Raw genomic sequence first — 23,842 nt, 5'->3', positions numbered from 1 at the left:
ATGCACAGGTCCAATATGATGACATACACTTTTAATATCTGTTCTCATTCCCTTAAAGTCCCCCGTAGTCAAATAATTTATCCCTTAAAACTTAGCTTTGATATATGTGTCTGTCCAGACAATTATCCTTAAAGAGGATCAGTATGTAAACATTACAATGCATGCACTAACAGAAAACTATTAATGAAGAAGAAAGCTATTGCAGCATTTGTCATCTTCATTCATTCATTCAAATACTAATGTTTAATATAAACCTGTGTAATAGTAACTTTAATCTACATTATTACATTGCATTATTCATTGTTCCTTTATATCAATTGCATTTGCACAAATAATACTCTTTCGTTATCATAAAATGCTATTTAATAGATATTCTCAATTGATGTTGGCATATATGGAAATCAGTTAATTGTAAGCCCTGGATGCATATTTTGAATTTAATGCTGTGCGCATAATATTTATCTAGTTCTTAATCAGATGTGACCATTTCTCGTGTCTGGCTTTATTTTTAAAGAAGTCACTGATTAAGGCTGTTGGCTGTAAGTTCTCCGCTCCTCCCCTGTGATTCTTATCCCGTCTCTGAACCCAGTCTGACAGCGTCCTGGGAGATCAGAGCGCCTCGCTCCTTCAAACTCACCCTCAGCGGCCACAAAGTTTTAAAGGCGTTTCATTTTTCATAAAGTCCTGTTTCAAAGGGCAGAAATGATCATGTATTATTGATGTCTTCAGCCCCAGAGGAGACAGCTCTCTATTAAAGCAGCAGAGGCTCACATAAGATGCCTGATGACACGCAGTGGCCCAGCTTTGACACAGCATAGTGCTCTTTTTGAATGCATTATTAGACATGTTGTTTGGACATTTGTCTCTCATTTATGAGTTAGTAATCTGTTCAAACCCTAAACACAAGGTATTTCAAGACAAGCACACCTTTTTATAAATTCAGACAAATAAACACATGTATTTCTGTCCTCAAAAGAACTGTAAAAATACTCCAGTCAGACACGTACAGTGTGTTCCCGGCTAATTTTCCGGCGTGTAAAGCCTTTTGGCTATTGTAAATCCTTTCTAAAGCACCGTTAGCATACAAAGGTTCTCGGGAAGGGCCATTCTTTCAAAATAACACGCAGTTATCTGTGCTCAATGGACCGATGGCCTCACTGAGGAGACGTCTTTGTGAAGTTTCTCAGAAATACTCTACTAGCATCGACTCTCTTGTGTCCCAAGGTCAACGCAGCCCTAGCCAACGATGCCGTGTTACCACAGCAACTCTCTCGTCTTGACAACAGCCTCGCTTCGCTTTGCTAAACGCTTTAGACGCTGTTATCTCATCAGGAGCAGTTCAGATGTAGAAGAAGCGCCGGAGCACTTATTGTTGGTAATGGCAAGAGGGAACAATTATTCTGATGCTTTTAAAAATGTTTGTCTGGAAGAGGCAAGAGCTTTTAAAAACAATATAGCGCATGTTCCTTTTTGCAAATGACTCGTTAATGCCCCAGAATTGTGGTTTAGGTTAGCAATAAACAAGGTTTTGAGGCATGGACAACAACGAGGTCTTATTAATAATGATCCTGTCGTGTGACTTGACTCTTTTACTGTGTGATTCATTGAAATGCGTCAGTGTTAAAAAAATGGAAGTTGTTGACTAATGGACGTCTAGAATCGTAAAGAAACTCAGTCTCAGAACAGAATCTGTATCTCTTTTATTTGTATTTTTTTGCTGTCTTTGCCAGGATGTGTGTATATACAAGCGCTCCATCTGTGAATCAGTGCATGTGCATTGGCTGAATCAGCCATTCGTCTGTCTGTCTGCAGACTTTCATCACACGCCATCTGATATCTGACACCTCCTTCATTGGCTTTGAAAGGTTTCTCTCTCAAAGAGAAAGAGGTAAAGATGGCTTTCTGTATCCAGACACATGTTGCATTTATTCCCGCGATGCCATTCCCTGGAGAGCGCGCTGTCATTTTTATAACGTCACTAAGCTCTCTAAAGACGTGGCCTTTTCATTTCCTTTACATTGAATTTTTTCTCATTTGTCCATGATGGTAATAAGGCTCTCCTGCAGCGAGGAGCAGTTGTGTTTCTGAGGCGCCGTGCTCTCCATATCCTGCTGACTGTGATCTGATTAGACATCCATTAGTTCAGTTTCAATTAAGACCGGCTGGATGAGCCCCTCCTGCCCCAGTCTAGATCACGTCATGCACTGTAATTAATCAAACCATTTCCTGAAACCTGATTTGAAAGACTTCGATTTCAGCCAGAAGCGCACCTGGGTCATTCCTGTTCAAGGACCTTTGAACTTTAAGGAAAATGCTTGTGTTTATACAAGGAGATATTTCTTAGATAATCACTTGATGTATTAATGTTACTGTTATAAATAGAAAAGCTTTAAACATGCCTTATTTAAATGTTTATCACCTGCTTAAGCTATCTTAATTTTAAGATTTAATTTAGTTTTTAAATTTCTATACATTTAGCAGACGCTTTTATCCAAAGCGACTTACAGTGCATTCAGAATATAATTTTGTTTTACCTAAAGTGTTTCCTGGGAATCGAACCCACAACCTTTTGCACTGCTAACGCAATGCTTTACCACTGAGCCACAGAAAAAAAAAACATTTTATTTAGTGTTCAAAGTCCCTTTTTCTTTTCTTTTTTTCCAGATCTTCACACGCTATGGAAAATGCTACACCTTCAACTCTGGACAGGATGGCCGGCCGCTGCTGATCACCATGAAGGGAGGGATGGGAAATGGGCTGGAGCTGATGCTGGATATCCAGCAGGACGAGTATCTGCCTGTGTGGGGAGAGACTGGTACGTCTCATTAACCCGAGTAATCTCATGTGTCTTCTCAGTTTTAGATGAGATCCCACATTATTAACCAGCCTGAATATGAACAGTTCCTTTGTGTCTGTTTTTATTTCTCCTAAAGAACTGATACTTGCATTGCATTTAGCTGGATTCGTTCACTCTCCTGGGGAATGACACATCTTTTTCAGATCCTGATCCAGCAGATCTCTAGTTTTACTCTCCTTGTTCCTTAAATGAATCAACACTAAAATGATTCCAGCAGAAACTCTTGGGATTCCACCAATGACCCGAGTCGTCTAAATGTCAGTAATCTGCTCATGAGGGTTTATTTCAGGATTATTCTGAGTTTTTCTAGACTGGCTCTTATATTAATCAACAGGTTAAACAGAATGGACTGTGAATTAATTGTAAAATGAACATTCATGTCACAAAGCTCAATGCAACGGACAGAATGAATTCAAATCCATAAAAAATATGGCTAGCGGGCATAGACACTTTTTAGTAGCATCTTAACTGAAATAGCAACTGCTCAATTCAACTCTCGATCTATTCTAATACAATTTGATGTTGGCACACATATAGGCTACTAAGATGTTTTGATTAGATTAAACCCTTTGTCTTGATTCATCCACCACATTGAAGGTTTTTCTCCGGTCTTATTGTAGTTTATTCTGGAATTGCAACCATGATACGCCAAAATTAGGTATTTTAGAAGGCAACAATTATGTCTACGATGCATTAAAATGCTAAATAGGGAGCTCACTTGGTTTTGGAGCATAGCTGTAGACCACCATAAAAAGCAGGTCAACACTCACCACAACAGTTTATCAGACCGAGCCAAAAAAACTGAACAAGCACATCACTGCAGTAAACAACAACAGCAGCCATTGGTCATGTTTGCCAGCAGAAGGTCACAATGCTGCGAGGAGAAAACGTCTGTGACCTTTCCAGTAAAGTTCAATCTGTTTTTAGCACTCAAAATGCAGAAAGGTGGCATCAGGCCATATCCCCCATTGATCAGAAAACGACAAATACACAAACGCACGTCACAGCTGCATCCCAATTACAAGTGATGTGATACGTCCAGAATAGAAAGTGAACCTCACTCGCCTCACTGTCTCTCAGCGGGACCAGTTTAACCTCTCTCTGCCTCCGTAATTGAACAGAGAGAAGGGGATGGATGGGAAACCCTGCGCACATGCCTGTGTCACCGCCCGACATTTACCGAGATTGTTTTCATAATGCTGTGATTTCCAGAAGAGCTCTGCTCACGCTCCTTCAAATGTCTCCAACCGCCAGGTGCTCTCGTAGGCCTCTGATATCTAATCACATCCTCCGAGCTGCGCTCCGGTTACACGGGTGAACGCGGCCCTTAAATCTCTTCCACAGCTGACTGGATTTCGCTGTAATTACAGAGCAGCTGTCTCAAAGTCTTGACAACGCCAGACTCCTCCAGAAACTCTGCACTGTTTCTCTCTAAGGCTTTTCACACTGTGCTTAACCCTGGGTTAACATCTTTTTAACCCATGTGTCACACTTTTGAAAGAGGGTTAGCGTTACTTTTGACCCTGGGTTATAAACCCCGCTTACCCTGAATTACATACCAAAGTGATAGAACATGAATCTAGAGTGCTGGAATTTTTAGCAAGACTTTAAAAGAAAGGTATAAAGGCAAATAAATCAACATTTTCAACATGTTCTCAGATTTTCATCTCTGTACCAATGCAAATAAGAACAATAGTCCAGAGTTTTCTATAAAATCCAGAAGCCTGACTAGTCGGGATTAAATGATAAACCTGGGGCTTGTGTCATAAAACAAGTTTACCAAATAAGCCAAGGTTATTTCAGTTAGTCTGAGTGCTGGATGATGCCCTAGATGACCTGCCAATATACAATCCTGGAAACTGGCATCTTTGCGTTTACTGTATCATTTCCCTCATGTTGTTCTGTTTGTGTGTTAATTATCATTAAGCAGATGTTTTAAAAGTGAAAATGGAGATTAAGCAGATGGGAGACATCCGTAATGCCTCTGTGTGCTCATAGAGGATGTGTTTGGGGACTGCATTTGTAACAATAGTCATTAGTAGTGTCACATTTGGACCGCTCTGTGGACTACATGAAAATCCAGCGGGCTGTGGAAGACGGCCAGTTTTAAGACCGTAATATACTGATTTCAAGTATTTAAATGTCACTGGGTAGCGTCAAACGCAGTCTATAATCTGCGCTAACGCTGATGTTTGCTCAGCTGTCCATAGAGACACGTCTCAAAACCTGAGGATTATTCCTGTTTACAGACGTGAAGCTGTTTGAAATGCCTCGGGACTAGTATATGAAGGTCTCGCTTCCTGTCAGTGTCACTGTTTTAATGTTTGCTTCTGCTCTGTTCTGTTTTCATATTGTCTGATGTCTTTTCGTTTTGAATATTGTTGATTTCCTGTTGTGCATATAATACGTCTGCAGATGTCTCTTGTTAAAAACCAAATGTTTGAACTTGACCTCATTTGTTGCATTATTCACAAATTGTTACTTGTTTTAATGGTTATGCACCATTTGTATTCATATTCTAATGCACCGTTTGTAATTTATATTCGAGGAGGGACATTCTTAATTCCTATCTGAGACTTGGGGGCCAAATAGGAAGGTAACATAAAAAAAATATGGTGATGGTATAGGCTTGAATTTGAGTAGGTGTACAATTATCAACAAAAGATTTACATTTACTTCAAATCTTATCGTCATGGGGGAGAAACTTTTACTGTTGAATTTATTTTGGACTTGGTTATATTTGAAAAACTAATATTTAGTCATCTCTTCTTTAAAGTTGACCTTGTGTGTAGCATTATTGCATTGATTTATTCTTAGTCATTTCAAGTTGAGTATTTTTAGTTTTGGGGTTCACTCATTGTAAAAAAGCAAATTTTTTCTTCATCCACTGTAATGCTCTTTTTTTTTACTTTGTCATTGGAAAAGACTCTTGGGTTCAACTTGAGACTGTTGATACTGTGATATAAGCTGAAAGCACAGCCCATATGTTCTGATATCATCTGTTCCTCTGAGACTCCTGCATTAAGTACATGTCCCAGTCTTCACGTCTCTTTTTATCTCTCACAGATGAGACGTCTTTCGAGGCGGGAATCAAAGTCCAGATCCACACGCAGGATGAACCTCCTTTCATCGATCAGCTGGGATTCGGAGTGGCTCCGGGCTTCCAGACGTTCGTCTCCTGCCAAGAACAGCGGGTACCAAATCATTGTTCTTTTTGTCAATTTCTTGGTGCTGGACTCATCTCAAAATGTACAGGACTGCCATTGTGTCAGTCTGTTGGCTAGGCTAAGTGCTAGGTTTTGATTGTTTCAAATGCTTTTATTTGATGTAACACAACTACATTTCTGAAATACTGTAACATTATTTTGATGCTAATCAAGCACATTTTCAACATGAATTCTCATCAGTGTAATGCAGAAAAATCACATTGTAATGTAATTTTTATAACAGTTCTTTCAGGTCCTTGAATCTGATTGGCTGATAAGAGTGTGATATTGCAGTAATAACAGAAATTAAACATGAGATTTAATTTATTTGGGGTAAATCTAACGGACGGTCTTTGGTCTCATAAATATATTTGTTGCGAGCAAAGAATTTTGGCTTGGGGGCAAAATCACATCACATTATATTTAATGTAACATTAATGCTGCCTTTACTTGGCCTAACAACTTTTATGATCGCTGTTGTTTATTAAATATTATTATTCAATAAATAATTTTTATATAAATAATAGTAGTATTTAATAATAGTGTTTAGTATTGAAGTGTAAGTAATGGTGATTTGTGTTTTATGAGTGAGTCAGCAGTAAATACTTTTATATTGAAAGAGATTGAAACAGGGTTTTAAACAAGGAAGTTATTGTTACTTTCAACAACACCCTCTAAGACAGCCAACAAATGCACTGAGCACCGCTGTCATCGGAAATCACCCTTAACAGATGAAAGGATGACAAAGTCAAATTGGGTTTTATTGTGAATATGAGAATGAGCTGAAGAATGAATGCTGTTATGCGGGTAATAAGACTCTCTCAGGAAACTCTACATAATACAGTGAGCTTTTAGTACAGTAATATAATAAGTTTTCATTGAAGCAACTCAATGTTCCTTCGTCACTAATTCTAAATTGACGTTTTCAAATTATTAACGGAGGCTTGGGCTCCGCTGTTAAAACTGTCAAACAGATTTGAAGATTTGAATCCGTGGCAGAAAGTAGTTCTGCACAAAAGAGGGTTTATATATAATATTCATTCATCATGGTAGAAGTAACTGCCTTTAATATTTAAATCGTAAATAATTGGGAATAAATGGGCTTTCACACTTAAGCATTGAGAACGTGTGGTGAAAATGTGCTTAATAGTAATGAACAATGTCAAAAAAAACAGTAAATTCTCTTTGTCACAAGATAGACTTCATTTTCACTACTCGAAATATAATTTCCTGTTTTTTGTTTGATCTTGGGCTGAGATATCATGTGGATTCACCCAAGAAGAAACTTGGTCTCCCACAACCACAAACATGATTTGGTTTTTAAATGAGAGCGAACGGCCGACACTAAGGTCGACCCTGCTGTCTGGAATGAAAATTATTTATTTATAGGATTCTCCGAATCCATGTTTAATTTCCACGAAGGCCGCATCATGAAATAAAAACAGCAGCTTCTTTCTGTGAGAGAAAGAAACAAGCGAAATCAAGGTGTGTGTGATCGATAAATAAGAGTCAAAGAGACAGGCAGATGATCTGAGTGGATGAAGACAGACAGAAAGCTGGTTGATATGCACAGACGGCTCTCTGCTCGTGTAATTGGAGGTCAGTGCATCTCCCATGTGCAGTGGATTGATTTCAGTAACATTTCCCCTCATTTATTTTCCTCTTACACAAAGATCAAGCCCCTGTCTCTAAGTGCGTCACCGAGATTCAATGTCACTGGCTTTTACATGATTAGCATCCATCTCTGTCTGTGCTCTCAGCATGGTTCACACACAGCAAGCTTTCGAGATTGACAACTGTATTTACTACTAGTGTGGAAGATAGAATAATGTTTATATGTGACAACAAGTCGTAATACCATACCAGTAGGTATTAATTATTTAGAATATCCGCCTATCAATAATGCTTTACGGCCACAGAGCAATGCTATTTTCTTAAAATGAAGTCGCTGTTCTTTTAAATGCAAACACAACTTTGAGTAAATGAGGTTTTCTATGGAATATGCCAGATTCATTAGTCACTGACATCCGCCTCACGTAATTAATGCTGCATTAGCACTTGTGGAAAGGAGTATTAGTAATGCTACACAGTCCAGAGTTTGACATTAGCATGCTGCCAAGCTAAAAAGGCAATAGCCTAACAAGCGGAAAAACAAGGACCATGCTCAGATTTTAGGCAAAAAAAAAATCTATTTTTAATTAGGCTGAACTTTTTTTAATGATTATTTTCCCTACTGGGCTGGTAGCAGTGCATTCTGGGATTGGGTACATGCCAAAACAAAGTATCTTAGGAGGCAGCGTAATAATGCCGTCCGCCTTTCAGAACAGTTTTATCATCAAGGACCCGTTTAAAAAGCCTTCATGTTGCCAGCTCGCTAGGTTTCAGGGCAAAGTCAACATGTCAGATGCTGTCGGTAAAGCTTGCAGTGTTTTGAACCTGGAACGTTCCTCTAAGGTTCCATGATGGACATTTGTAGATAGTGGATTTAGGTTGAGTAAAGCATGAGCTTGCTTTAGCTTTTGTGTTTCTAGCTCGTGTGTGTATTTTTAGTGCATGTTTTGCATTTGTTTATGGTGTACGTGTGTATGCATTTCTCAAGCTGATAGTGAGGTGTCTTCAGGGATTATATAGCGTGGTCCAAAACCTAGCGTTGTGCCAAATAGCATTTTTTAAAATGCTGTTGCAAATTGGATGCAGAAACATTATGCAGTCTTTTAAGATACTTTGTTTGGTCGATTGCAGCATTGCATGTATACTAAATAACTCGGCTTATTAGATTATGGGCCAGTTTTACTAAAAGCTTTTGGCATTCAAATATTACCGTCAGGTTTTATCAAAATTGCGCAGTGACGAATTAGCGCTGAAAAGGCATGGACACAGTTGACCTTGCATTTGTAAGAGTTTCCCTTTCGGACACAAAATTCATGGGAGGAGAGTATTAAAATGAACCACACAACAATATTGCGCTCGCCAAATTACTGGTATTCTCCCCATGTTATTCAGCCCTCTAGAAAGCATGTATTATACTTTTTTACGCTTGAAATGCCTGCAATTATTGTTGCTAGAGGAAGCACCGCAGAGAACCGGTGTTAATGTTTTTTCCACACACATTAATTTATTTGGAACGCCAGAAGAACACATTATCCAAACATATCGTTTCCCAGGCCATGTTGTTTTTGATTTGCTCCAGGAAATAAAAAGACGACTAGAAGTCACGCAAAACCAGGTCTCCGGGTCTTTTCAAAATACTGTGGCTTATTTTTTTCTTTATTCTTTATTTGAGACCACACTTGCACGTTAATGTCAAACTCTGTCGGAAGCCATTGTGATTTGTGTCTCCTATACACTCCATGCCAGGAGCTGTTTTTGCAATAAGTTTTAAACAATTATATTTGCAATGAATTCACGTAAGTGATTAAACAAGATACTATTGGTATTTCTTTTTCTCTTGTAGCTGACGTATCTCCCTCCTCCATGGGGCGACTGTAAGGCAACCCCCATGGACTCTGATTTCTTCAGCACATACAGTATCACGGCCTGCCGCATCGACTGCGAGACGAGATATCTGGTGGAGAATTGCAACTGCCGCATGGTGCACATGCCCGGTAAACACACACACACACACACACAGTAAAGTATCAATAGAACCAGTTATATGATGTCTGCAATGTTAAAAATCTCTCTATGCTATTCTGTTCTGAACACCAACAGACGAAGCAGCAATCTTTCTCCTATAGTTCATAGTTTGGGGTTTTATTCTATAGCCTAATTTGCAATGAAACATATATTTATGAGCTTTTTGTGATTTTTATTTTGAGAGGACAGTGTAGAGATGACAGGATGCATTGGGGTGGATCAGAAAAGGACCTTAAGGTGGGATTCGAACTCGGGTCACAGAGCACAGTTGTACTTGATGAACTAACCAAGAGGCTATTGGCACCGACAACACCCTAAACATTTCCAGTGTCTCTACTAATGTGTCTTCTAGCCAGCCGCTATTTAATAAATGAACAAATGAAGCGCTCATTCTTGTGGTTTGTTTTCAGAACAACGCTTTCAAGCTGTTGCTTTTTAAACCTGTGATTATTTTAAAGCCCTAAAATCTGTTCGGCATGTTGTATTGCTTACATTTTAGTTGTCCGTTTTCGGGTTAGTGAAAGTAAAAGGATTTTAACCTGAGCGAGTAGAAAGGCATGATTGAACGCAGCCCTGTTTGGATCCAGCGCCCCGCTGAGTCGTGTACGTTCTGTTTGAAATACGGCCCTCTGATCATCTGGAAAGACTTTGGATCTGCTGCATCTTCTACTCCGGGACAAAACTGGACCGCTCTGCACTGCATGCAAACAACATTGTGACCAACAGGAACATCACAGACAGCATCTTTTCTTCATTATAACTAATTGTAACCACTTTTATTGATTTGAACAGAGATTTGTTGATAAGCAAACTACATCTTTATTACAAAAGTTCTCTAATTTTGGATTATCACTGGCTTTCGCGGTCTAGACATGTTTCTCCATTCAGTGTCTCGTTGATTGTATGCGCTCTTTCTCTCACCGCAAGAGTCCTTGAGCTATTAGAGGAAACTTCAAGACCTGAATAGATCCAAGTAATTAAAAGAGGAAATCAGATTTTTGAGATGCTCAGCGCTGATAACAACAGCGTGATGGACTGCGACACGTTTTAATTAACAGACAGACAGGGGCTATTTCATTTCACCTTTAGCTAAAACATTGTGTTCTTGTCTCTCCGCCGCACATCTTTTGTTCTTTATCCTCATGTTTCTTAAAGGGTAACTCGCACAGAAATACATCCAGCTCTTATTCCACCGCAAAATCAAAAGCAGATCATAATAAAATGCATTATGCATGAAGATAATGGAGCCTGTTTTGTATAGTAAAACTATTATTTGCATCACAATTAAGCACATTTCTCATCACTTTAATGATTGTGGGCATTTCACCTTAGGGTTTGTTTGTAATTCACATTATTCTTAATGATGTTTCTCATTAGATTCTCATTACTGTAATAAAGTCACAGAATCCTCTTTTGTCTATTTTTATTGACTTTAGCATAAATGAAAATAAATGTAAAATAAGTGCTTATGTTTGAATATATTTTCAAATGTAATTTATTCCGGTGATTTCATTACTCCAGTCACATGATCCTAAATAAGTTAGATCCTAAAGAGCTAAATGAATATCATTTGTTTTTAGGTTTCTTTGATGAATAGACAATTCAGAAGAACAGCGTTTATCTGAAATATAAATCTCTTGTAACATTATAAATGACTTTATCATCACTTTTGATCAATGTAATACATCCTTGATAACTAAAAAAAGTATTGATTTCTATCATAAAAAACCTATATAATGATTGTAATGTACTTAATGTACTTTTTAATGATCTTTATCAAAGAACCCTGAAAAAAAAAAATATATATATATATATATATGTATATATATATATAAACAGTTTTTGAATATAGATGATATTAATAATAATAACAACAAATGTTTCTTGCATTTTAGAATGATTACTAAAGGATGATGTAACTGAAGACTCGAGTTATATAATTCTGAAAATGTATGTTCAATTGAATAAATTGAATAAAATTACATTTTAAAAATATTCAAATAGAAAGCAGTTATTTTGCATAGTATATATATATATATAATTGCCCTGTGCTGTAGATGTTTCTGGGAGTCATCTTTGCTTATATAGGCTGTATTTCTCTGTCTTTAGGAGATGCTCCATATTGCACTCCGGAGCAGTATAAGGAATGTGCAGATCCGGCTCTAGGTGAGAAATTGGTTTCAGTCTAGAGGCCAGTTCTCCTCACTGAACCCATCCGCTCCTCATTACTGATGTCTGACCCCCAGGCCATGATGGGACGGCACGATTTACGACCCCTTCTAACCTCACCACCCAGTTCCCCAGGCCTTTTATACTTCATCATCTGTCCCGTTGTTTTCCAGCCAGGATTTATTAGATTAAGAGAAATATCCTGCCTTTTTTTCTCTGGCTCTAGATTTCCTGGTGGAAAGAGACAATGACTACTGCGTTTGTGACACGCCCTGCAACATGACGCGCTACGGCAAAGAGCTGTCCTTCGTCAAGATCCCCAGCAAAGCCTCTGCTAAATACCTGGCCAAGAAGTTCAACAAGACGGAGCAGTACATTGCGTGAGTTTCACTTAAATGTTGTCGTCTTGAGTTTTGGCCATGACGAGACATTTGTTGGTTTCTAATTCTGTCACGTTGCATTCGATATCTCTCTAAATCAGAGATCTCTGTAAACCAAAACACTGAACACCGTTGCTAATCTGACACTGTGCAACTGAATCTTAACAAGTTGAAGTGTGTGCGGTCACATAATTGAGAAAATTATTTATTTTCAAAGGATATTTCATGCAGCATTTTTTGAGGTTATGTTTTGAAGCATAAACCTCAGTGAATCTAAAAATTGTGTTTTCCAATTTGAAGAACTGTCATTTATGGTTGTTTGTTATGCCCTATACTTGTTTAATTGTCCAGATTGGCAGCTGTTGAGTGCCTCATCAGTAATTAACCAGGATCTTTGTCTTCCCTCATGCAAGATCCAGACAGCCAATCATCTAAACAGCTTAAAGACCAGACAGCAGCATGAGAGACATGTAACACATCACAGCTTTGACAAACACGCTAAGAAATGTCAGGAAATGTCTCCACATCCGCAGCCATCTGGAACAACATGCATCCTGATTAAGTTTACAGAGGGAGGTCAAAACAAAGTAGCTGTTCTTAGTTTGCTGTGTATTCTACAGCCACTTACACTAACTTGGGTGTTAATTTACATAATTAGAGGTAAATATTAAAGTCAGCATGTTTTAATCTATTTACTCTTGTTTATAAAAGCTGAAAGTAAGAAATACAGGTGTGCATAATTAATAGGCAGGTTTTCTTTTACAGATAAAGAGAATTCTTAAAAATTATTAAATGCCCAAGAGAAGACTGCAATACTAATGCAATACTAGAATTTGCAGCGTTAAGACATTGGCCATTGGACAGCGAAATGCTCATTGATCAGCACAGTCAGGTAGAGAAGAAAAGACACGTTAACTGCATAAGAATTAAGGTGGAACCAAGTGAAATCTCGTTTTTGGCTCATTTTACCTGTAAAAGAAAATCTGCCTAATGATTCTCAACACCTGAATATAAGGATTTTTTTTTTCACTTTAAGCATTTTAGGGAATTATATATCACTTATAAAGGATTATATGCAAAATGAATAGTAGTTATTAAGATTGATGTGATTTGGAAGTGGTTATATGTGCTTGGAACAAAAAATATGATCAGAATATCAACCTGCCTAATTATTACGCACACACTGTAAAAAAATTGTTCCTAAATTTATTAAAATAAAACAAAATCTTCTTTTCAGCAGAGGTGTTAACTATTACTTCAGTGGAACTGGGTTGTGCCGTTCCATGTTGACCTGAACTTTAATTTGTGAAATTACAGCGGCAGCCTAGAAGCACAAAACAGCAACAACCAAAATTTCATGAAAGCATTTTCTTATATTTGCATGAACTAAATGGAGAAGAACTATTATTTGCAGGATTTTGCATTCAGAAAATGAAAAGAAGTCAAGTGGAACAATTGTAAATGATTTGTGGTATTTTACATTCAGGACAGGAAAAGAGAAGTTACTGGAGAACATGAGAGAATTTAATCTTCTGAATGCAACGGATGAATGTCTCTGTTTAGCTTTCTGCTTGTTCACAAAGATATTGATGACTATCCGGTGCAAAGGCCCAAAATTAGATCTCTGCCATGGTCTCTTATATTTAGGAAATTAATCGTATTTATTCTTAAATCTGCCATCATCTACTGACCCCAACCCTCATCTTTGACAGTAACAGGGTTATGTATTCATCTAAAGCAGAGATACTTGTGTTTTAAACCCAGATGATGTAATGTCTAGATTTCAAAGGAGAAAGAGTGTTTGTTTTTTTTAATTCTTGGTTTTAAAGTAGTGCCCCATCACCAATCTTCGATAAACCTGCAGCGAAAGAACCATTAACTGTTTTTGGCTTCGAAATAGCTTTGGCAAACATAATTCATAAAATAACTGCAGCTGTCGCCTGTAGCTTAATTAAACATTTAATATGTATTCAGAGGGGACCAAAAAAATTTAACTTTCACACCATGTGTAGAATGTGTAAGAAAGTTCTTAATAAAAACTCAATTTTTTTAAGAAGTTGAGTAAATTATAGCACTATGATATAAAGTGTAAAGTGCCACTACTTGATAAGAAAAACGTAACAGATAGTCTCCGAATCAACTCCAGCTGTGTCTAAAATGGCCTGAGGACTCTGCTGGATCGACTCCAACCATCTGCTTACAGCAGTGGAAGATTAGAGACTAAAATGCTGTGAAATTGGCAGAGATTGTGGATCGATGCTTGGAGGACGGTGCAAAAGATGGGGAGGCTTGTGGAAGTAAACGCACTCGGGGTGTCCTCACCTTTCCCTTCTGTTCTGCTCTTCAGAGAAAACATCCTGGTGCTGGACATCTTCTTCGAGGCCCTGAACTACGAGACCATAGAGCAGAAGAAAGCCTACGAGATAGCTGGACTCTTAGGTGAGCGCTGATATTTTCAGAGACGTCGGGATGAATTCACAAGCCTTGAAATGATTTTATCCTTTGATATTTCCAGGTGCTCTTTAACTGTAGACACTCCATTAATAGCTTTTCCCCAAAAAAGTCAAAGTGTTTCATTTTTTAGAAAGTCTAACTCAAAGTGACTCTAAACTGAGAACACAAAGACCATAAAGATATTGAACAGAAAAGTGACTTACAGCAGCTTGCAATTTTACAATCCATTAATGCATGAAATGTTGCAAAGCTTGCTTTTGTTCATGTGGCTAATAACTGAGATAAACTATTTCAGGTGACATTGGGGGACAGATGGGGCTGTTCATCGGGGCCAGTATCTTAACCATCCTGGAGCTCTTTGACTACTTGTACGAGGTAAGACCTCCATGTTTCAAATCCAAACCTGCACTTATTATTTCTTCTTTTCTCAATGTATTAAAGACATTTCAGAGATAATTGCCTTGAAACTCGGCAGCAGTGGACGTTTCTATCACTCAAAATAGCACACATTTCTCCTTTCCCCCGTAATTGTGTTTGGTGTGACCTTCACTAAGTCTGTGCTCTCTTCACGTTGGAGTTTTCTTCCACATGGGACCCTTCGCCACGCTCAGCTTCTGAATAGAGTGTAAATATATTATTACTTTTCAAGCCTTGGCTCAGGATGCGATTGCTTTCAAGATATCAATACCTGAAGGCGAAGGGTGGAATTGTCTTATGATTGGGAAAATTGTCATCGGATGTGATAATAGGCAATCCAGAAGGCAGAGACAAACTACTAGAATCTTATTCAAAGCAAGCCGAGGACTCAATGTTGTTGGCAGATGCAGTGCTTCAGGCATTATGAAGAAATAATTTCGGTATGCATGCACACACTCCGTCATTAGCATCATAATCAACATAACTTCTGCTAAGAATATTGTCCTCAGATCTTATGATGAATATGAGTGATAACAATTGGCCTCATCTGCAGAAGTATTACGCACTTCGGTGTAGAAAGTATTGCAGTATTATTCCCTTTTTTATGATTTTCAGTATATATCTTTTGACCGTATATGATTGAAAATGTTGTAAATATAGAAAATACTCACCACAATACTCGAGATTTTGCTTAATGTTATATTGCCAAACACCCAATCCTACATTAAAACATATGACTTTAAAATTAGGGGAGCGATGCCAGGAGAGCTTTATTTCTTGTCTGTTCTCTCGGATGCTCCTTGGCTATCTCTGTATGGTGGTGATTGATAACAGATCACATGATCTTTCACAGGAAGTGCTGACTTGCACCTCTGCTCAACAGACTCACATGAGTCTTTGGAAAACTAAAGCATTCGAAACTAGCATTCAAAGTATTTCTGCTGAAAGATAAAAAAAAGACGAATAATGATATGTGAAAGAATTAAAAATCGTTCATAACTGACTTAATGTCATTCCAAAACCCGTATGACATTTATTTTTTCTTTTCTTTTTGTAGAATGCCAAAAGAGATGTTTAGCAGAATGTTCATGCTGGTTTATGAAATGAGTTTCTGCATCCTTGTCAAAATGATTGCATGTATGATGTGCACAGCACAATCTCATCATTCCCAATTTAGAAATGATTAGTTTTGTGGCCTTTATCAGAAAGAGAAAGAGAGAATATGAAACCACCCAGTATGCTTGTTTTATTCTGACCAAAATCACACATTATGTAGTAAACTTGATATTCAAATTTGTATGTACTGTACAAACCTTGTAGGAGAACTTGAAGGTAGGGAACAAGGCCTGGGCAAGCCAACAGTTCATTTAGCCATTTTTAGTGATTTATCTTTCCAAAATAATGCTTTCATTTTGGGATTCTATACCCAAACCAATTCCTTTTGAAAATATAAGTAAATCTAGCCGTGCACCAATTTTGTTCAATTGACTTTCCACGTGAAAAGTCTCTAGAGTCTGGTTCTGACTCACCGCCCGTGACATTAGGACACAGATGGAAGACAGACTGTCTGATATGGCAGGTGGAAGCTGGAGTCATTTGCAGGAAATGAGACACGAATACTGTCAGTTCCAGGACTCGTGTTTGCGTAATCTGGCTGGTTTAAACTGACTTCTGGTACATGACAGCCGAGAGCCAATAACAAACAATACATCATCCATCCATCATGTTGTTTTGTGTGTCAGGATGCCCAAACGGGAATTGGGGGAAATGCCCCAGTTACGAGTTCAGATCTAGTACTTCATATTGTTTCTGTCAATCTCTGGTAAAACAGCGTTTGGGGACAGAAGAAAATTTAGAGTTCCTTGAAATGTTTTGAATGTCGGCTTCACTTGGGAGCCAAGAGGCAAATAGGACTTCAACAAACCCCCTAGATTTCAGTTCATCCATGTCTGCCATTCTAATCTCACAACGGGTGTTTTCTTTGGGTAGCTTTGTGTTATCACATTTGGATTTCATCGAGTCTAATCCACCATCAAATGCATTTGAAATGCATCCTTTTCCTTTTTCTCATTTCCTTCAGATGTTTAAGTACAATTTCCTCGATTAAAACCATGACCATCCATAGTTTCATCTGAGCAGCAGGTTTTATGCGTGGGTATGTTTTCTTTCTTCAAAGGTGATTAAGTACAAACTGTGCCATTGCGCCAAGAAGAAACACCAGCGCAGCAACAACAACGAACGAGGAGCCGTTCTCAGCCTGGACGATGTGAAGCGTCACGTCAGTAACTATCACACCAGTATCTGTGCTGGCTGAAACTTATTCTTACAGACAAGAAATACTGCGTTCAGAATAGTATATTGTCACAATACTCATACTCATTCTAAGTCTGTTTTAAAGTTTTAACTGGAAGACCAACTATATTATAAGCCAATACAACAAAGAATGATGCATGAGATGCTGTATCCCACAATGCAATATGCTCAACTTGACCTTCCATTGCCAGAAATAGTAGTTATATCAGCTGTCCTTTTTAGTAGCATCATCTTGAGTTATTATTTGATTAGACTGAAAAACGTTCAATCATTTTTACACAAAATTGCACAAAATGTTGTTTGAAATAGATATTGATTCATACTGTGTGTAATGTTTGGCATGCTACTTTTTGCCTAATTGTAGGCAGTATTCATTTTCCACCGTGCGGTTTCTGATTGTCCATCTTTCCTCCCAGGCTCCCTGTGAAAACCTTCGTACCCCATCGACCTATCCCGCCAACATGCTACCTCACCATCCCGGCCAGGGCAACTTTGAAGACTTCACCTGTTGAGCGTAAAGCAAGAGCAGCCTGTCTGACAGAGAACAACCAAAGCTGACCACATCAGTACGGACCCCGTTCATAACCGGACATTACCGAACAACCTTCTGGATCTGCCACACACCGGAAAACAACCATATCTTGAGATATATCCAGACCGGAGGAATGGTATTGACACGTTCCATGGGAAAACTTTTGATGTTTTATTGAATATTTCAAGGAAATACTGCCTCAAAAACGAAACTCCTTGAAGCCTAGGGAATTACGTGACTTGGACATCGAATAGCTTTCTGCAGCTGGACCCTGATGCCTTTTATGTACATAGTGATGGCTTTAAACTGTCTTAAGATCAGTGGCTTACGTAGGTCTGTAGATAAATATAGCGCTTATTCATTGTATGTAGCCTCATTAGTCCCATCTGTTTGATCTATTCAGCCTCAGTGTATATCACGTGAATGTAACTTCCCAAACAAAGGTGACCATTACAAGCATCAAAGGGGGTTTCGGGGCACTGTAGGGTTCAGGTCCCATCATATGGCATTGTGTTACAGGTCTCATCTTGTAAATGCATGCTGGTTGTTCTGTGCATGTTTTTAGTTTTATTTAGATTTCATTATTAATCTCGCCAAGTTTGCCTCAATTATATACTAGTGTTGGGAGACGGTGTAAAGTTAGTTTTTTTGTCTGTATAAGTGTGCGTGCACAGGTTTTGCTGTTCTTGTGGGGATGAAGTTTCTTAGTGACTCCAGAAGAACAAGAAGCTGACAAAAGCACCTTGTGAGAACCTGTTTACAAGGATACAATGATTCAAAATGAAACTAAACAATGTATAAATTCATATCTAAAAATGCCAAAAAGATTTAGGATTAGTCTGTTGTATAATTAGCATATCCGGCAAACCACAAATGTGAATGGGAAGTCCCCAAAAGTATACAGTGGCCCCAAAAGATATTTGGACACTTTCAAATATGTCAAAAGTTGATGCATTAGATTGCACATCAAGAATGCTGCAGGGTTGTTTTGGAGTTTTAATGGATCTATGAGATCTGTTTTTCATTTATAAGACTACTGCAACTTTTTGTTAAATGTTTTGTCACTTTATTTGATATTTTGTGACATTAACGGCCTGTTTCCACCTGGTCACTGCATTTTCTCGAAAAGACTAGGTGTAATTTGCCCTCCGAAATGCTTTCGAGATGGATTTAAATCTGATTGCTCAAACCACAGGAGGTGCTCTGGGCCACATTCCAGACAAGGCTAAACAAGAGTAAATGCATCTGGTTTTTAAAACCACTTAGTGTTGTCCACAGTTCCAACCACGATATCAGTCGGTACTGAAATAAAAAAAAAACATCCATTTCCCACTAACATTTGAGCACTGTTGAGTGGATTCTTAAACACATCTGATTGTTCATTGTATTAATGCGTTGTGCGTTGGTACTTTTAATATGAAACAAAGTCTCAGATTTCAAATTCTTTCTATTGTATTATAATATTCAAACAATAAATTCCATTTTGGTGACCATAAACATATTAATCAGAGAGAAAAATAAACTGTAGAGAGGAGCATTTTTTTTTCTAAATATATGCACCAAATAACATATTCATTATAAATTTTACTGTTCTTCAATGTTTCATTTATGTGCGAATAAATCCATCAAATTTGAATGACGTCCACCACTATGTTTAGGTTTTATTTAAAAAAATAAATAAATTGAAGTAGAAATATTATTTTAATCTATTTTAAAAACTTTTAAGCATTGTGTCATCTTAACAAATCAGTCAATTTTAACTTTCGACATTATAGTAATATAGTACAAACTGACTTTTCTTTCCTTGAGAAAATTTGGCATGTACTATACATTATAATGTATTCAAAAGAATCGATATTGAATTAAATTGGTCATCGAATCAAATCAAAAGCTTGTGAATGAGAATTGAATCGAATCATGAAATTTGTATCAAAGCCCTAGCTAATATGTGAATACATGATTGTTTATGTGTGCATGAAAGTGTGACTGGACATGAATGTGTGTGATGGTTTTTTCATCAATTGCATGGTGTTGCTGGTCTGTTTCTGAACGAGAGTGTTTCCAGGATCAGGAATGCAACAAACCAAAGAGTTTGTATTATTGGGTGGACCAGACCGATCACCCGTACAGCACACCAGTCATAACTGCAAACTGTTGTAGTTGTACGTACTTATGTGTGTTTGTTTGTGTGAGACTGTTATTATTCTGTCTTTATTTCCATTCTCTTAATGAAAACTGAACTGTGCATTTAACGGCTTACTGTTTATTTGAATTCTGTACTTGCCGAGATGTATCTTTTAATCGCGCGAATTTCATATCAAAGCACAAACAAGAACACCAATATGTAAAGGTCACGTTAAAGAATGATAAAATGTTCTTATCAGTGTTATCATAATAATCAACAGATTCATTAGTACTCTTCTATCCTTTGTTTTTTTTACTACAATCATTGCCTGATAGTGCAGTCAGCAGATAATAGGCTGTTCTATTTATCTATGAAGGTATAATAAATATCGTTCATAATTTTACAAATGTCTCGTTATTTCATTAAGGTTTACGGTGGACATCAGGAGATCTTTCATGTTTAACTTCAGAGATTGGAATAATAATTCTTCTGGATTTATCTACATTGAGTTATTCTAGACTGCATGCTTGCATTAGATTTCTTTAGCCATGACACTATAGATTCACAAACAGAAAACCACTTTCCGAGTGTTTTAGTATAATTTTCCATTTCCATCAACAAAAGAACTGTTAACAGAACTGGACAACATGGAAATTATTCAGCTGCAGTATTCTTTAAAGAAATGGACAAAAATGCTTCTGAATTAGAAGTGGCTCCCGATTTCCAGTTTCACTTAATGGTTATTGTTTACATTTTATCGATACCGATACTTACCGATACCGCTATCAATACTATTTGGTACAAAAAGATATGATGTGAAAAGTAATTTAAATATTGCTGAATTTTAACAACTGTATTAAAGTTCTTCGTTATTACAGGTTTGGTACAATATGATATTTAGTAAATAATGACATAAAAATTAATTAAATAAAAAATATTGGGTGTACTATCTCTTTAAAGGGGTCATATGACTGTTAAAAAAACAACATTATGTTCTAATGCAATGTGTTTATGCGGTTTAAGGTTAAAAAACATTATTTTCCAAAGAATTTAGATTTTTTTTTTTCCTTTGTGTCCCGGCTTTCTGAAAAGCATTGATTTTTATGGAAATGTTATGCTTTTTACCATACTGTGAGGCCGTGTCATCCGCACAACGAAACAAAACAAAACTAATAAAACCCATTACAAACATGTCATTTGTTGCATCCAGTGGGGACATAATTACTGATTATAATGACTTATACTGTCTTTTTAGGCATTGTTGCATGTCACAATATGTTCCATTAAAAAAAAAATTTTTTTTTTTGAGACTTTAGCCTTTGCAACTTTAGGAATCGTATCTATTCACCAACAGCTTGTAACACTCCAAAGAGAAAGGAAGATTTGTGTGTATATGATCCCTTTAATGACAGTCGGGGGCATGTTTAGTACTGTCCCTTTAAGAGCTGCATGCATCCATTTCTCTCTCAAATGTTAACTTTCACATTAGACATAACTGCTTCTATATGTAAACCTTGTGTGTTTTTGACAGTATTAGCGCAATCAGACAGGATTAGGATAACTAAGCAATCAGGTGCTGTTTGGCAGTGTTCCTGTGGGCTCAATTTGTAGAGAATTGCGTTAGCAGCACAAGGTTGTGGATTCGATTCCCAAGGAACACATTAGGTAAATAAATGATAGCCTGAATGCACTGTAAGTCGCTTTGGATGAAAGAGTCTGCTAAACGCATAAAAAAATAAATTTTAGTGTAAACGCGCTCTGAATTAGCAATGTCAGAACAGAACACAAATTAAATGTTTTATCCAGCAAGGCTTTAAAGCACATGCAAATAATGTACTTTTGTGATTGCGAATAAGTGTGAATGTGTCTTACAAGTTGGAGCTGGAGCCAGGAAACATTGCTTGAGGTATATGTTGTGTTTTGTTTGTCAATTTTTCATTATATTACTAGTGTTGCCTCCTTCGTTCACTGTTACACTATTGCATATATTGCATCTGACACTGGTGTCGCTTAGTTTTGTAATGTGATCCCCGCACGTTTCACTCTTTCCGCGATTACTAATTGCATGTAAACTCACACCGCACAAGCGCATGGATATCAGACACACTTTGAGCAAAAGTCAGACACATCATTCAGTGAAGGAAAATGAGAAGCAGCAGCTTCTTAATTGCCATTTACATTGAAGTATATGGAGATTAAAAAAAAAAAAAATACCGGTTCTCGGTTCCCATCCCTATGCTTACCTCAGAACTATTCATGAATTCAGACAGCAGGTAGAATTTATTTTGAACCCACATTATGGAAAGTAGGAAGAGGGAGATCAAAGATGGAAGGGGATGTTCATGGCCATCAGACGGTATCAGGATACAGGACATGAGTGCATGAGCTGAAAGATCAAACCCAAGAGGAATTTGAGAAAATTCAAGCATGAGACATCCATCAAGATAGTAGGATGACATCCGACCCGACTCTCCTCAGGAAAATGTATATTAAAGTATCTTACTGGCATCAGAACCACGATTAAATACGAACAGCAGTTCACATCTAACTGGACCGCATCTGGCCTTGGGGTGGTCCAGCACGTTTAAAGAAAGTGAAGGGACATCACAAATGACTGATGAATGTCATTTCCTTCTCTCGTCTCTGTGCTGATGTGGGAGCGTCTCTGGCAGATGCAGGGAAAACTGCCAACCACTTCAGGCAGCAAAACCCAACCGTCAGTGCATTCTGATGAGGATCTTGTAGTGCAACACTAGTGCCTTTGAGACATCCCTTGTCCTCCAAACGCATTTGGAAAGATGCATTTAGTCTTGATTCGGCATAGCTGCTGCTCTAGTGAATCCACAATTTGTTTAGGGTTTAGAACCAATACCCTTATAAGACTCTCCCAATTTGCAAACTATCCATCCTAAATAGTATATGAAAAGATGTTGTGCATCTACAATCATAGTAAAAAAAATACAATGCAAAAGGAACCTGGATGGTGTACTGTACTGGTGTACTTAATGGATATACTTACTTTTGTCATTTACTTATTTCAGCTAATAAAACCTATTCTTGTGTGCTTACTTGTGCAGCTACTTAGAACTAATGAGAGTAAAAAGATGGGAGTTCTCTAACATTGAACAACAGTAAAAGCATGTTTTATAGTTTGTAAAAGACAGATCTAAATAATTGAACATCCGTGTCACCTGATGTGTGTTACGTTCCTATAAAGTATTATCCCATTAGCTGTGTCACTTAATTTTTCAGATAATCTGAAACTGTGAAAATGGAAGTACCCAACAAGCCTCTCTGAGTTCATCATACTGGTACTCGCTCATTGAAAATGAGTTTCTATTCATTTCCCATAATGCAACTGTCAGGAGTTTCTGCCCTTGTGCCAATTTATCCTGTCAGATCTCGTGGCACAATTAGAAGCTGCAGCCGTTTGTCACTGATAAGAGTGTCGTCGTGCTCTTTGAGAGGATTAATAAGAACTCCGGAGACTGGCGCTTTTTAACCGGGTCGACTGGAGAGACCTTAATTTGCTTTCATGCCAGTTTTGCATACATCCATCATATCTAGAAAGTCCAGCATCTGTCTCTGTGTCATCAGTCGCCCTCTTGGTTCATCAATAATCTTATTTTTTTTGCAGGAGGACACTGAAATGATTGGCAACAAGCCTGTAAAGCTAAGAATAAGTCTCTGGCAGCAAACAAATGAAAGAAAGAAAACCGTAGCATGTCAGATTTGGCTAACGGGGGGAAAAAA

At 37.7% G+C, this 23,842-nt stretch overlaps 1 protein-coding gene across 6 annotated transcripts in view; it reads left to right on the top strand.

Moving 5' to 3' along the window:
• LOC132159549 (acid-sensing ion channel 1-like) overlaps positions 1-20,496 on the top strand; it is a 165,659-nt gene extending 145,163 nt beyond the window's left edge. For 5 of the 6 annotated variants that reach the window (XM_059569093.1, XM_059569090.1, XM_059569092.1 and 2 more), the window contains 10 exons: positions 2,665-2,815; positions 5,924-6,051; positions 9,518-9,668; positions 11,809-11,865; positions 12,095-12,248; positions 14,596-14,687; positions 14,998-15,077; positions 17,296-17,397; positions 17,849-18,860; positions 18,923-20,496. In XM_059569093.1, coding sequence (XP_059425076.1) covers positions 2,665-2,815; positions 5,924-6,051; positions 9,518-9,668; positions 11,809-11,865; positions 12,095-12,248; positions 14,596-14,687; positions 14,998-15,077; positions 17,296-17,397; positions 17,849-17,944 — 1,011 coding nt within the window. In that variant the 3' untranslated portion in view covers positions 17,945-18,860; positions 18,923-20,496. Of the gene's footprint in view, positions 1-2,664; positions 2,816-5,923; positions 6,052-9,517; positions 9,669-11,808; positions 11,866-12,094; positions 12,249-14,595; positions 14,688-14,997; positions 15,078-17,295; positions 17,402-17,848; positions 18,861-18,922 lie in introns of all 6 variants that reach the window. The other variant, XM_059569091.1, reaches the window with a different exon arrangement.
• Positions 20,497-23,842: the final 3,346 nt, after the last annotated feature.

This window comes from Carassius carassius, chromosome 16, assembly GCF_963082965.1.
Source record: "Carassius carassius chromosome 16, fCarCar2.1, whole genome shotgun sequence".
NCBI lineage: Eukaryota > Metazoa > Chordata > Actinopteri > Cypriniformes > Cyprinidae > Carassius > Carassius carassius.
The sequence above is the reverse complement of the archived record's forward strand: the minus strand, read 5'-3'. Positions and strand labels throughout refer to the sequence as shown.